At 50.1% G+C, this 15327-nt stretch overlaps 2 protein-coding genes across 7 annotated transcripts in view; one reads left to right on the top strand and one right to left on the bottom strand.

The window, feature by feature from the left end:
• The first annotated feature begins 463 nt into the window (after positions 1 to 463).
• Positions 464 to 6315, top strand: WNT8B (Wnt family member 8B). The gene is made up of 5 exons (XM_018068863.1): positions 464 to 514; positions 1485 to 1623; positions 3027 to 3152; positions 5224 to 5366; positions 5758 to 6315. Exons 1-5 carry the CDS (start codon positions 500 to 502, stop codon positions 6313 to 6315), a joined length of 981 nt encoding a protein of 326 aa, XP_017924352.1. The 5' UTR covers positions 464 to 499.
• Positions 6316 to 11290: 4975 nt separating this feature from the next.
• Positions 11291 to 15327, bottom strand: part of SEC31B (SEC31 homolog B, COPII coat complex component) — a 36139-nt gene continuing 32102 nt past the window's right edge. For 5 of the 6 annotated variants that reach the window (XM_018069095.1, XM_018069099.1, XM_018069096.1 and 2 more), the window contains 3 exons: positions 15191 to 15307; positions 13686 to 13757; positions 11291 to 13155 (listed from right to left, as the gene is read on the bottom strand). In XM_018069095.1, coding sequence (XP_017924584.1) covers positions 12976 to 13155; positions 13686 to 13757; positions 15191 to 15307 — 369 coding nt within the window. In that variant the 3' untranslated portion in view covers positions 11291 to 12975. The remainder of the gene's footprint in view (positions 13156 to 13685; positions 13758 to 15190; positions 15308 to 15327) is intronic. The other variant, XM_018069100.1, reaches the window with a different exon arrangement.

The raw sequence follows: 15327 nt of genomic DNA, 5'->3' as shown, positions 1-15327 counted from the left end.
GCAGCTGGGACACACTGCAAAGGAGCAGCAGTGTGACCTCCTCCTTCCCTCAGCATGGTCCAACAGAGAGAATGGCGCTGGCACACGGTCCAGCTCCTGGGGCTGGGGGAAATGCTACTCTGAGTTAAGTTGAGCAACAGTTTGGTGAGGTAAAAAGCAAGGCTAGAGGAAGAGAATAATATTAAAATAATGGGGGGATTGCTACAAAGGGCAGCTGAGCAGAGGAAAGCAAAAGGAGGGAGCAGTGAGGGGGTTGCAGCCCAGTACAGCCTGGTTGAGGGGAGCAGGGTGGGGGGAAGGAGATGGCACCATCCTGTCTCTCCGGGAGCAGCAAGGGGAGATGAAGGAAAGACCAAAGGTGCCTGCAGCCAGGAGACAGGCAGACTTCAGGGGAGTGAGAGAAGGGCTCTGGGATGCCTGGCATTCCCCAGGCCCCTCCACCATCACCCCCTCCCTGCTGACACTGTCTCTGTCTTCCAGGTCAGTGAATAATTTCCTGATGACGGGCCCCAAGGTAAGAGAAATCCCTTTGATCTCTGTCCCTGATTCCACTAAACCCAGGGAGGGAGAGAGAGAGACAGGGGCTCCTCCTTACCCCTCCTCTCCACCCAGCCTTGGCCAGAGCTCCCCTCACACCCAGGTTTCCAGCAACAAGGCAGAGAGGGACCAGAAGGACCTGCTACAACTCCTTGAGCTACATCAGGCCTAAGCAATACTGACCTGGGGTTCTTTTAAGCTAGTTGGGGCCAGATTCTGGAGATTTGTCTATTGATGCCAGCTGAAGCTCTCGGCTGTCATCTATTTCTTCCTGATGATCAGGCTGGCATTGGAACCTGCATTGATCCAGCTGGAAAGTACTTTCTGTAGGCCCTGTAAAACATACTTCCTCAAAGAGTACAATTAGAATTGCCAGGACTTTATTCAGTATTTTTGACCCCCCACATCCTTGCTCTCCTCTTTCAGAGGCTTTTTTTCCTAAACAGGACCAGTTGTAAAATTCACCCAGTTTTTGTTCTGGCAATTCCCAGGAACACCTCCAGGCCCATCTAGTGCTTTCTGCAGTTCTCAATGCACTGGTGGAGCAACCTTGCCCCAAAGCAATGCTGTCTCCCTGGGGCTGTGGTGAAGAAGGAGGTAGGCTGAGGTACCTGCTGGCCTGGAGTTTCCTAATCTCTGAGCAGAAGGCTCTGCCTCCTCTCATGCTGGAGAGATAAGGGTTTCCCCATGGCAGAGGCTAGCTGGCACAACTCCCAGTGCGGCTAACAGCCAGGAGCTCAGCCTTCTTCCCCTGGGAGGCTCAGGCTCCAACCCAGCACAGCAGGAAATACTTTTGCTGATGCTGCTGGTGAACTTCACTTCCCAGGGAAGCCAAGCCTGGGAGACCTCCTCAGCTCTGTGTGTCTTGTCTCTGTAAGATGACATGCAGGTTATTTTCAGTTGAAAATACACATCATCCCTGTACTGACCCAGTGCTCTGCTCCCAGGCCTACCTCATCTACTCCAGCAGCGTGGCGGCCGGGGCGCAGAGTGGCATCGAGGAGTGCAAGTTCCAGTTTGCCTGGGACCGCTGGAACTGCCCTGAGAGGGCACTGCAGCTCTCCAGCCACGGTGGGCTGCGCAGCGGTAAGGAAAGCATTGGATACCACTACTGGGACCCCCTTACTACAGGTTAGAGCCCATGGCCCCCTCCTCTCTTCCCAAGTGCCTCCTTTACTTTCCCATCCCCACCTGGCACATGTCTCTCCCAGGAATCCCTCAGAGGGATCTTTCCAGAAGACCCCTTCACCCATCAGCTCCCACACACAGTGGGATCTAGCCTCAACACAAGGCAGCCTTTCAATGTCAGCATCACCTCCGGACCTGCCAAACCCCAGCTTGAGCAGGACAACTCGCACAAGGATGCCTTCCCACAAGGATGCACCGTCATGAGCTCCACATGGGCTGCTGGACACGCCATGCCTAGATGGTGTCCCAGGGTATCCCGTGGAGGCTGAGAACTAGCACAGGCTAGTGGTGTGCCAAGCAGAGGGGTATGGCTAAAGAGAGTAGGAAAGAGTTCATCAGTGGTTGTGCTCTGGCCAAGAGACAAGAGAAAAGTCTTCTCACAGCTTCCAGATATCAGAATCCCCCTGGGCAGAATTCCAGCATCCTTGTCCTGGGCCACTGCAGGGCATGGGGCTGCGGTCATTGTCACTGTTTGCAGGTCCTGTTTCCTTACCTGTTTGCAGGTCCTGTTTCCTTACCTGTTTGCAGGTCCCAGAAAATATTTCAGTGCATATCTGGCCCTCCAGACCTACATATGATGCTAGGCTGAGCTCATACCTGCCCCGTAGAGGCAAGACCTGGGTGTGGAAGGGAGCCTCAGGCCTCTGGAGAGACTGGCAGCAGATAAGGGACCAGGGCCCCAGGCAGAGGTGGACAGATATTTCAAAGTGGGGCCTTGAGGAGAGAATTGCAGGTCAAGTCCCACTCTGGGACCCAGAACAGGTCCCTGAATCATTCTTGTCAAGGCTATTTGCTCAGATCCACACCTTGCTGGTATTAAATGAAAGCCAAAGGCTCGGCGAAATCAGCTGATGATCTCCACACTGATCCTGGTGGGTAGGTATGGTCACTGCTCAGAGCCCTTCCAGCAGAAGGTAAGGCTTGAGAAGGCTGTGGGGAAGGAGCTCTTTGACCCTTGGAGAGGGCCCATTCCCTCTAGTATTGGTGAAAACTGGGGGACATTTGGCCATCTGTGCTATATTGCCATTGCTGAGCTCCCAAAGGACAGCCACGTGCTATCTCATCCACACCCTTTGAAATGGCATGAATCAGCCTGGATCAAATTTGAGAGCTTCTGTCTTCATGCAGTTCAAGCCCAAACTAAGCTAATCTGACATGTAGGGCCTTCTCTCCACCCCACAAAGCCCTCCCCAAGCGGATCTCTTCCTACACAGACTCCTGCATGGCAGGAGTAATTTCTAACAGTGGTCTTGCTGTGAAATCCTTAGCACATCTGCTCTCTTTGTGCTCCCACTTGACAGCGAACAGAGAAACTGCCTTTGTCCATGCCATCAGCTCTGCAGGCGTCATGTACACACTGACCCGGAACTGCAGCCTCGGGGATTTTGACAACTGTGGCTGTGATGACTCCCGCAATGGACAACTGGGTAAGGAGAGACGAGCTGCTGCCCCTCACTCACCTACCAGGCAGCAGGAGAAGCTCTTCTCTCCACTGCTGAGGCATGCAGAAACACCTCCCCTTCCTGGTCCCCTCACCTGGGAATAATGCCCAGAGCAGAGCTTTGCCTGGTTCAAACCAAAGTAACTCTGAGGACTTTGGAAGTAAGCAAACCAAAGTACCTCTGTGGAAGCTAACTGAGGCACCTCCAATTTACACCAGCTGAGGCCAAGCCCTTGATGCTTTCCATTACTTTCTAAATGACCAGGAAAGTAGAAAGGGTTGCAGTTTCCCTGGTTCAAATCAAGAACTCTATTCAAGCTGCTGGAGACAATGACAGTATCATATGGGCAGAGGAACGGATCTGATGCCATGCTTCTACGTGGCAGGTGTTGTTAGAGCAGTGCTGATCAGGGACCTCGAGGCTCCCAGACTCTGCAGGACCAGGGTGGCCCCAGAGCAGAATGACCAGGAGGGAAAGCAGGGTGGCACTCATAAATCTCTACAGTGTTTCTCAGCGTGGTAGGCACGCAGGAGCACAACCAGGAGAACCACTGTGGCAGCACACAGCCTTCACACTGTTCATGTCACAGTGGGACCCAGGTCCTCGGCCACAAAGCACCCCTGAGTGTGGAACCCTGGGCTGCACCGCTCTAGCTCTCCACTCAGCTTTCACAGAAAACACTGACATTTGGGTTTTTTGTTTTGAATGAAAAGAGGACAAATTTCAAATTATCAAAATCTTTTAAAAGCCATGCCCTGCCCAGCCAGTCAGTCAGTATGTGTTAGTTTATGACAACTCCTCTGGAGTGTCCAATATTTAGTAATTCACTTTACTGGCTAATAGTTTTGAAAACAGCCACTGCTGCTTAGGTGTCCAAGGTTTGGGAATGCCTAACTCTAGCAGAGAAAGACTTTTGGGCAATGACACACCAAATTTTATCTTCTCTGGAAAACCAAGTTAGCCATGCTACATTTTCTTTCCCCCAAACATATCTGTTTTTCCTGAAAATTTTCCATCGTGAATTAAAAGCTTGTAAGGCATAGGAAACTTTTTGGCTTGACCAAAACAGTGTGATTCAATTCAGCCGTTGCACTGAATCCAATTTGGTGAAAGGTTTCCATTCTCCCTTCAGTCCCAGCTCTTGATTTGGACTTCATCATCCACTGCAATTACCCGGCCTCCCACGAGACACTCCTGACTTTCCCTGGGAGAGGGGATGCCCTGGGGAAATCCAGGCAATGGCCAGGCCTTTCAAGAGAGGCACAAGGCCATTAAACCACAACTCCCAAGATGTACCGCTAAGGCATGTTAGGGTCAGAATGTTCCAGATTTCAAATCTTCATAAATAACTTGGCATTTTTCTCTAGGAGTAAAAGAAGCAAACTGTGTGATGCTTTTCCAGTCAGCTGAGCTAAGTTATCAAGCTCCCACACAGTTAGGAAAAGTACCGTCCACATATTTTTGTGCAGCTTTACGGTTCTGTACTGACTTCTTTGTTTCTTTATGATAACTGGAAAATCAGACCCTTCTAAGATGCCAAATATCATCCCAGAACTCTGGGTGTGCCAAAAAGAGTGCCTTCTCAATACATGTACGCCAGGCTTAGGCTGTTTCAGACAGAGGGGAATCTGTTCCCTCTGACCAGGATGCCTCCACCAGTTTGCTAATCCAAGTTAGCAAGGTGCTGTCCCTGCGAGTCAGACTGAAGGAGCTCAAGTCAGGGTTTGAGAGAAGGTGATTAAAGACCCAAGGGTTTATCTGTATGGCTGCATGATAATTGACAGCTTCTGAATCCTGCTCTATAGAAAGCCTGGAGACCCCTGCATTTGTTGCACAGGACATAGCCCTTCCCTGCCTGCCTGCCTGAGCCACATACTATCCAGGCCTCAGCAGAAATGCTATGAGCTCAAGGGGAGGGAATCTGGGAGTATCGTGAGGTTAAAGACTGAATTTGCCCCACAGCCTCCATTCCCTCCCATCACTTCTGATATCACAGACCAAAAGCCAGGCAGGCAAGGGGCTGGTTCTCTGACAGCAAACATCTCATCTCTCTTAGGGGGGCAAGGCTGGCTGTGGGGAGGCTGCAGTGATAACGTGGGCTTTGGGGAAGCCATTTCCAAGCAGTTTGTGGATGCCTTGGAGACTGGACAAGATGCCAGAGCTGCTATGAACCTGCATAACAATGAGGCGGGTAGAAAGGTGAGTTCTTCTCTCCCTCCAGACCTGACAGTGCATACCAGATTGGCTCTGGCCATCCACCTTGAAGAATTACAATTTGCTGTAGCTAAAAACACATGTCCAGAAGAAACAACTTCTGGGAGGATGGCAGCAGTACAATGTGATGTGTGGTGTTTGCTCTAAGGTAGCAAAGCTTTGTGGTTACAGCGATAATGGTTTCCTGCAGTCCTCTTTCTCCCAATTCAAGGAGGAGTGTACTGTGAAGCAAATCTATGAGCTTCAGGGTTATGGCACAGGGAGGGTTGATGGCAAACTCCTCCACAGGCCTGGAGCCACGTTTCTGCATGCACTGCAATATAGAAACAACCCTCTGGGCTTTTTCTTGAATGCCCTCTCTCTGCTCACTCTGTAGGCAGTGAAAGGGACCATGAAGCGGACTTGCAAGTGCCACGGTGTGTCAGGGAGCTGCACCACCCAGACCTGCTGGCTGCAGTTGCCCGAGTTTCGAGAGGTGGGGACTTACCTCAAGGAGAGGTACCACAAAGCCCTGAAGGTAGACTTGCTGCAGGGGGCAGGGAACAGCGCTGCCAGCCGGGGTGCCATCGCTGAGACCTTCAGCTCCATCTCCAAGAAGGAACTGGTCCATTTAGAAGACTCTCCTGACTACTGTCTGGAGAACAAGACACTGGGGCTACTGGGCACAGAGGGCAGGGAGTGCCTGAAGAGGGGCAAGGCACTCAGCAAGTGGGAGAAGCGGAGTTGCCGGCGGCTGTGTGGGGACTGTGGGCTGGCAGTGGAGGAGAGACGAGCTGAGATGGTGTCCAGCTGCAACTGCAAGTTCCACTGGTGCTGCGCCGTGCGGTGTGAGCAGTGCCGCAAACGGGTCACCAAGTACTTCTGTGTCCGCAAGGAGAAGCGGGAGCGGAGCGGAGGTGGCGGGGCCAGCCGCAAGCTCAAGAGAAAGCTCTGACTTGCTTCCATGGTCCTGCCTGCCCCTCTCCTCTCCTGCCCTCCCCATCAGCCCCCGGCACCATTTCTGTTTGGCATAGTTTTGTCTCATTCCCACTGCTGCCTCATGGGGGATTGGGCAAGGATAAAGAGCATTGTATGAATCCCCAGGTCTTGACCACACAGGGCATTAGTGCAGTGGGTGACAGCTTCTGGGGATACCGTCAAGTGTTGAAAAATGAGGTGAGATTTGGTCTCTTCAACTCAGAGTCACTCTATCCAGTGTTTCTATCTGGTTTTATCTCTGAAAACACAGCGGGTGTCTTGGTGGCTCCTATGCTTTTGAGTTTGTTTGTTTGTTCCCCAAACAAGCACCAACTCTGGGCTTTTGAGTGAGATCAACACTTAGGAAAGTACGAGGAAATTGACATGACACCAACGGAGTTGGGCAACTCAGAGCAGTTATCCCTAAATGAGAAGAGGCTTTTAGTACCCTAAAAAAATAAAGGCACTAAAATAAAGTTGTTATTGCCTAAGCCCTACACTATGAGGAAATAGAAAAGGCATGCAACTCCTTCTTGCAGAAAGCCAGCATCCAAGAGGCCCACAGCATCACTTCCCATCCTTTGACAGCTTTGGTAACCTCTCCAGTGCTTTACTTTGCATTTGAAATGGCAGCAGCAAGATTGAAGCTACTGCTTGGCCTGCCCATTAAACAGCTGTTCAAAAAAGGGGTCCCATCCCTCAGCTTTTACATGCCTTCTCTGTGTCTTCCAAGCCTTCAGGTCTGGTCTCCCTTTTCACTCCAGCATTCCTGCCAAAGCCCCTGATTGATGCCACAAAGATGCCCTCACACTTATTTCTCCTGTCCCTTTTGCCTCCCAAATCTCTCCCAGAGGAGCTGCCAGCTGAGCCCGTTCCCCATCTCCTGGTGTACTTGCCAAGTACTCTTACCCTGTCAGCTAACTAACTAAATACTTCCTTGTAGTCTGAGAAAATAATGTCAGTTACTATTTAATGGTGGTGTAAATAGGAAAGTGAAGCACTTTGAAGTTTAATTTATTGCACAGTTACTGTGATGTACACATAACAGTTTTTCCTCTACTACTTATTGTATATATTCTATAGGCTAAGCAAGCAGCAGGAAGATTTGGTTGATGCATCTCTGTTCCCTTGCTGTGGTTGGGATAGGGAGGTAAGAAGCTGCCAGCTGCAGCACCTGGGGAAGCTCACTGCACCATCACAGCAATCTTCCCTGGGGCTGCGATGTTATGTCTTTGTTGTTTGAAGCGTCCTTTAGCCATATGAGAAGCCAGCAGAGCTAAGTTACTGGCCATTAGACCTGTCTTGTAGCCAATATTTGTAAACCAATAGCCAATGCAATAAATCAGTAGCCAAGTGCTTGCAAAATGCTTGTGTCTAAGTAGTTGGGCGTTCTTTCATCCCATTGCATCTGTGGGTGTTTGTAGTTTCAGTCCTGGAGACTAAAACCCATCTGCTTACCCATCTGTTGAGTCCAGGAAGACCTGATCAGTCCACTTCATGCAGCACAACCTTGGGTCCTACCAGGAGGGGAAAGGACATGCTCTCTTCTCGATCTTTCTTGAGGGTGCATCCAACTGTAATGCAGCTGCCAGGAGGAAATGGGATGGGAGGGGGCAGGCAGGAGCCCAATTGCCCACTTCATAGCTCAGATATTAGAGACACTCAGTCTGTATGTGTCTCTTTGTTATCAAATAGCCCCTTCCTTCATTATCAAATACTTCATCGAGAGTGGGAATTTGGACCTAGGGCAAGCTGGGGTCTCACCAGAACAAGAGCATTCATGTCAACCAAGAATTTGGTCCTTCAAAAATTGCAAGAAACAATCTTGGCCCACTTTCAAGGAAAACCGAAACACTTCCACTTCACACACAATCCACCAGCTGCTTCTGCAGAGGTTTTATTAATACAGCGACCCTGCCCTAGGTCTCTGTTGTATCTCCATCAGCAGTTCCTCCGTCACCCCGTGGTGGAATTGCATCCTTGGGCAGGGGAGCAAAGAGGGGGCAAAAGCCCCTCGCCCAGCAGGGAAAGCTCCAACACTGGCTGGCTCGAGGACTATGGCGAGGCAGAGAACAAAGGCAAGGCAGAGGAACAACTTCTACTCTCTTTTCCTTCTGTTCCTCCCTCCCATCCGTTCCACGGCCAGCTGGAAACACAGGAAAAGAAGACGTGGAAGCCGTTTCCCTTTTCCCCCCGCTCCTACCCTGTCTCTCCCCTGCTGACACTGCTGCCCCACACAGTTGCCCCGCGAGGGCCGTGGCACAGCCCGGGATGTGCCCGCTGGGCGCAGTGAGGGCTGCTGGCGAGGGGACCTGTGGGGCACGGCCCGTGCCAGCCCCATCGCCACACGCTGCTTCCGCTGGGGGAAAACGGCGACACCGCAGCTGCAAAATGTGCTGACCTCAGCAGCGGGTCCCCCCTCCCGGCGCAGGGAGCCCTCAGTGGTAAAGGCCCTGCTGCCATTGTGGGCAGGATTGGATGCTTCCATGTATTCATTTCGGTTTAATGAAGGCGCATTCCTCAGAGGAGAAATATTTACATTCAGCTTCCCAGGTGGTCACCTTCGCCCAGATGACACACAAACAGGCAGCCCCCCGCTCCCTTTTCCAATCCAAACCTCTTTAGAGGGCTCGGGAGGAGGGGAGAGAGGGGAGGGGGGCTGCTGGGGGAGCAGAATAGAGCAGGGAACAAAATGCTAATAAATCAGCCAGCCAGCCCTTTTCCCCTCCCCTCTGTGGAGTCAATGGAAAGTGTCATTTCACATGCTAATCCCCCTCCGATCTCTTTACAACACCTTTTCCGAAAAGTGTTTGGGAAAAGTCCTTGTGGCCCGTTTACAGCTCCCCGCCGCTTCAGATTCCTTCTTGTCTAAGGCCGCGGCCCCCGTGTGGGTCTCTCCCTCCAGCAGGGCTCCTTACAAAAAACATCTCAACAAAGACTTTGGAGTTCATCAGCCTCCCACTGAAATTCACAGCTGCTGAACAAACTAATCCCCTCTCTTGGCCTTTCTTCCTTTCAATGGGTTCTTGGCTTCAAAGACACTTTGGGAAAGGACTTTGTGGGGACTCACACTGCTCCCTCAATAGAAGTTAGTGCAAGCATTATCTTCAGAGCAAGTGGCTTTACAAACAAATACTGCCTAACAATCTCTGCCCCTCCAGCTCCCCCAAACACACACAAGCCTAGCCTGCAGACATGATGTTATCTGCGACAGGATTAGAGCTCTGTTCTCTGTGCCCAGGGATTCTTTCCTACTGCCTCCCACCGCCTGCCCCCCCAAATTCTTTGCCAACCCAAAAGCCTTCTCACCCAGTTGAAAATGGTTTCTCTAGTGCAGGGGTGCCCACATGGGAGGGGGCAAAGCAGAGGGGCCGCTGCCCACAGATCAAAAGCTGTTACCAGCCAGCAGAGATAGTGCTATAAATGGAGGAGCACTTTCCAGCAGGGTACGTGTAACATACCACACCAGGGCCATAGAAGTAGGGCTTCTGCCACAAGCCTCTCCAACACTTTCAAGCGGGTCACCTCACTTCCCCTGCCTGTTTTCCCTAGCAAGAGCTTCAGGGATGGTGCTTGTAGCAGTAAACCTGAGCAAAAGCGAGCAACAGTGGGACAAAGGGACAGGTGGGAAGGACTTTCAGCAAAGGCAGGATAAACAGCCAGTCTCTGCACAAGTCTTGGATAGCAGGAGCCGAGTGTGCTGGAGGGAACTAAAATCAAATGCATCTGAGAAATACATGGAAAAATCCGTGCTTATTTCTCAGTGGTAAGAAATGGCCTGAGTTAAAAAGAGCAAGGGGCTGGACTTCACAGGGTACTACAACTGGATCAAGAAAGGCAGAATCTAAGAAATGCCAGGCTTGTTAAATGATCTCAGAAGGCTGGGATTTTCCTTATATACTCATTAAGCAAATGTATGCCACCTGGGCTACCTGTGTTATGATCCCTTCTGATGCTGCACAAGTGTAGCCTTTGAAAAATCAGCTTGCATCTCCCTGATGGGGGACAGTTCTTAGGCCAGGCTGCAAAAGCTCTTCAAGACTCCTTCACACCTCGTGTTTGCCTCTGCCAGCAGCAGAATTACAAAAGGCTGGTTTTCCTTGAATGCTGTGACCCTGACTCTCATAAATCCCGGTCCCTTCCCAGCAACAAATATTCACCATCCAGTCTTTCTGAGCCTTTGCTTCCTCCTAAATCCTCTAATCTCAGGCCAGGTAATACAGTCCTGCATATTTCAGAGTTTCATGTGTGCTGTCTGGCAGGCCTGTATATATACCAGCTAGCTGACAGCAAAAACAAAAAAAAAATTGAGATTACATCAGAATTACTTTCTTTTATCAGAAGCTAGTTTGATTCCCCCGACTTTATCTCAGTTCCAATGTTTCACTTCAGCCTTCTCACCTCCTTAAAAGCTTAAATGAAATCAGCTAATGGATTTGTAAGTTATTAACTAATGGTAAGAACTGACAATTCAATGGTATAAATTTCCTCACAGGTCCAATACTCATCCTTGTTTAAGCTGCATGGCTTCAGTGGTGTAACATTTATTTCCAACAGGAGAGAATCTCATCAAGGGCTCTCTTTTTATTTACTGACATACTTCCAACTCTTGGTGTCAAGTGCAAAATCCCCAACACTGCTGTGATTCCCCAAGAGAACATCAGCCAGTCTGGGGCCCTTCTTGTGTTTGATGCAGATGAACAGTCACGATTCAGGCAGGTGATCTGGAGACCAGTTCTCTGACCTTGCAGTCTAAAGGAGTAAGTTAAGACCTGAGGTCTCACCACAACAGGATGGATGCTGCCCACATCAGCAGAGCCCAGAATCTGGTTTGCCCCCCCACAGTTCTCAACTGCCCCTTCACCAAAGCTGGGAACTCAGCTCTCAGTGGGTGGCATGCAGACCGAGGAAGTCCCCTGCAGCCAGAGGTGACAAGTTTAAGAAAAAAAGCATCACAAAACACAGCTTTTATTTCACTGTTCTGTAATCTCTTAGTGCATCAAATCGCAGCAATAGAAACAACACAGCAGCAACAAGGAGGCACTTTGACCTGGGAAGGAGAGAATGAGACATATCCTCTTCCTCCTTTCTCTGATTCTCCTCCTTACTAAGTCTCATGGTAGAGCAGGCTGATTCGTGTACTGAACCACAGGCCCATGACAGCGTTATCACTCAAGCAGCAAGAAGAGGTAGCAGGGGCTGGCTGCATCCTAATGTTGGGAAGAAGCCTTGCTCCCAGCTAGGGCTCAAGGATTATGCTGCCTGGTTAGTAAGGAGGAGGTTGAGAGAGAGGAAGGCAAGGAAGGAGGAAGAGAGGGAAATATACACACACAGAGATGTGCCCTGAAATCCCATCTGCCTTCCCACACTTCTTCCCCAGGACAGATATGCTTCATTCATCTATTTTACCCCAGAGGAAATGCCACAGTGATGAAAAGTCTCAGCACAATCCACATCTTCGAGTCCTCCCAGCATCATCTCCTGCAGCATATTCTTACTACCACAGTGCCAAGGGGTCTTTGAGAACCACCTTTGCATGTATCTATTACTGTAGACAGAATGAATGCACCACACCTGGAGCAATGAGCTGTCTCTCCCTGCTCAAGTCTGGGCTGGTCAGGGTAGCTCAAGGGAAATCTTTATGAGACTTAAACAATCCCTGCTGCTCTTAAAGTCCCTAGGCCATCTGAAAAGCCTCAAGTAGGAAGCGTTCAGATAACACCAGTGGGTAAAAGTCCAGCTGTGCTAACATAAAAGAAGTGAAAAAGGCCAGGAGCCAGAAAGGGCAGCTTTTAGCCCCAAAACAGGATGTGACTGGTTCTTGGGAGAAGTGCACAGAGCAGTCCAACCTGCACACATTCCTGAATGGGAGAGTCCTAGGAATTGAAAGCGGGAATCATCCCTGGACCTGAAACATAATGGGCTTGAGCCTGCAGCTTATGGGGGAAAAAATATAAAGGAGGGTGGACAGTGGGTGAACGGGAGGCTTGACTTAAAAAGAGAGGGCTGGGCAAAGAAAAGAGAACCAAAGCTGGCCAGAGCAAACAAGTAGTTAGCCCTAGTTGTAGCAGGATATGGGTGATGTGGAGTGAAAGGGTGAGTCAAGGATAAGAATGAAGAGAAAGAAGGAATGAGGAGAGATCTTTGCTGCAGCCCAGCAGAGTGGGGACACCCCAGCTTAGGTCCCAAGGGAGCCCAGCTACCACTCAGGCGGGTTTATACTACAGCAGGGAATAGAGCCTGAGGCTCTTCTGTGGTGGTGCTGCAGGTGCCAGCCCTGTTTATCTCCTGAAAAAAAAAAAAAAGTTGGCCTGGGAGGGAAGGAGGTTCCACTTTGTGCCAGGGATAGGGAAGAAGAAGGATCTATGTGCAACCTGAACAGCCTGAAACTGAGATTCCTGGGCTTGAAAGCAGCCTCAGACTAGTAAGAAAGAAGAGAGAGAAAGAACAGTCTCCAGGAGTTGCAGGCACCAGTCTGGAGAGTGGATGGGGCCAGGTGTGCTGGCCTAGAACCGTTCCAGGCACTGGCACCGACCTATTTCTCCAAAGTCAGAAGTAGAGTCCACAACCTGTACCACATCAACAGGTGAGGCAGTCCACCAGCTCTTGGTGTGTACTGTTCCTGCTGCTCCACTCTTTACACATTCAGCTTGCCTGCAATGGTCATGAGGACTTTCAGGATGGGCATAAAACCAGACACCTCACTGAAACTGCTGCTGCTCACTACTTGGGTGTGAACCAGGAGACCTTGTTGGTAGTTCTTAGCCTCAATGCATCGGGCAATTTCATGGAGACCCATAAGGATGGTTGGAGAAAGCTGTGGAGAGGGAGAAGAAATGAGTTCGCATGTTCAGCAATGTAACACAGGCCTCTCTCCCTCCATACCCTTCCCTACTGTTCTCCACTTCACCAAACAGCATCTACACAGTCAAGCACTGGCAGGAAGGATAGTCTGCTTCTTCCCTTGGTTTCCCAGACTACAATAACTGCCAGCTGGCATGAGCAATTGGCATCAGCAGCTTCAGTTTTCTAAGCCAGAGGTTACACTGTGTTCACATTTAACTACCCCCAATTGCTCCTTCCCATCTGGACTCTATGTGCCAGTACCCTTCTTGGGTGGTAAAAGCACCCTGCAAATACCTCCCCAGCTTTTCCTTACACTATGTCTGGGCCAAAGTTAAGGAAGAAGATATATAAGGCTGGGTGGATCCATGGTCTTTACAAGGTTTGGCACTCCCTTAGTTTTCCCAAGAGAATACACTGGTACAGACACCAAGACCCACAACCCAGAGCAAAGGTGGGATCAGGAACCCAGCTGGACCACAAGGACTGGTGGCATCTACTTACCGCCTGCTCGCGGAGTTTGTCGTACAAACACTCCAGCCGCTGCAGGGCATCCTCCAGCTTCCTTCGGGTTTTCTGAAGCGAAACAGGTATTGCTAGCTCTGCCTGAGCTTCAGAGCCACCTCTCCAGAACCAAGGTGTTCTCACTCAGTCCTTGCCCCCTGTTCTTTCCACAGCAACCTTACAGCACAGCTGCCTCTCAGCCTCTGGCAGCCAGGGACTGTGATACAAGCCAGCCATGCCCTCTGTGCATGCGTACATGCACGTATATGCACACATTTTCTGCCCAGGACAGGAAGCTGGATTGCCCTTTTTCCCATCTCCCAGCCTAGGCGTTCCTCCCTTCTGCCAGTGCTTGCAGACCACAGGAGAGAGTGAGTACTTCCAAAGTGTGAGAAATATCCACTACTTGGCCCATGGGACAATTAGACAGCCACACCCTGACTGACCTAAGAAACAGCTTCTTCCTGGTCTTCTTGAGATAAAAAGGGAATATCCTTCCCACTCTGGGTAATCACCAAGGAAAGGGCCTGAGTCCTGAAGCTCTGGTGTGACTGACCTCAAAAACCCCAGCTTGAATAATCTAGATAAATTATTCCATGGATAACTGGGCTCATCTCGAATAATCTAGATAAATTATTCCATGGATAACTGGGCTCTGGGCACTGCTGGGACAGGCCTGGCAGCCACGGGAGTTCAGGTGCATTGCACTGCTGTACCAGTCCAGCCATTCAACTAACACTTAAGTCAAGTGCTTAAGCCCAAACCAAAAGGCCTTTCTGTCCATAGAGGGAACCTTTAGGTCTCCAGAAATTGCTGTGTTGCACTCTCAGAAAGCACAGAGCAAACACGCTGAAGATGCTGCTCAAGTTGCCTGACTCTGGGACAGCAGTTTGGGCTCAGTGCTTATCCCAACACCTATCAAGCAGAAGTATTCTAAAAGGCTTCATGGTGCCCCCAAGCTCTGGGAAGACTTAGCAATGTAGCACAATGTGCAAACACGACAGTCTGGCCTGAAACATTCACGCAATGTGACATGTATGCCAACAGCCTTCCAGGAATCAGGCTGCAGAAATTACAGTGACTCGAGCACAAAAGATTGTTTGGCTTTCTCTTCCAGCCAGGATATCTCATCTTTTCCCTCTAAGCTCTGAGAATAGTTGGCAATACCAGCTCTGTAGGAACTATCTGAACTATCTGCAGATCAAGCCAGTGAAACAGTAAGATGAATTAGCTGAGTAAATTCTTCTACTTTTCTTAAAAGAAAGACCCAGGAGGACAGAACCATTGCTTCAGAAAGGCAATGAGAAACAGTGGATAAATGCTGGAGAATTCACCTCAGTTCCCAAAGATGAACAAGCCTACACCCTAAAGGAAGGAGGCAGATGGAGATTAACTTGGCTATAGGGACAAGACTCTTCATCTCTTTACCCAAACAAAAGAAGGAAGCACCAGTCAAACATCTATGAGGGAAAAAAAGTCAAAAGATCAGGGAAGGGAGGACTTACTGGATCAGTGGCGACAGCAGAGCAGCGTTGCACCAACCCTTCAAAGGTGGCTTTTAATGCTTGGTGCTCAGGGGGCAGCTCCTTCTTCTCAACACTCTCCACGGGTAGCTGGTGATACTGACAGAGAGAAATGAACA

The sequence above is a fragment of the Manacus vitellinus genome, unplaced genomic scaffold, assembly GCF_001715985.3.
Source record: "Manacus vitellinus isolate BGI_N305 unplaced genomic scaffold, ASM171598v3 scaffold_15_pilon, whole genome shotgun sequence".
Taxonomy (NCBI): domain Eukaryota; kingdom Metazoa; phylum Chordata; class Aves; order Passeriformes; family Pipridae; genus Manacus; species Manacus vitellinus.
This window is presented reverse-complemented; position numbering and strand designations above follow the sequence as displayed.

Coding starts and splice junctions, on each gene's coding strand:
- WNT8B (XM_018068863.1), top strand. Junction 3,153..5,223: donor CTCCCGCAATGGACAACTGG/GTAAGGAGAGAC, acceptor CATCTCTCTTAG/GGGGGCAAGGCTGGCTGTGG. Junction 5,367..5,757: donor ACAATGAGGCGGGTAGAAAG/GTGAGTTCTTCT, acceptor CTCACTCTGTAG/GCAGTGAAAGGGACCATGAA.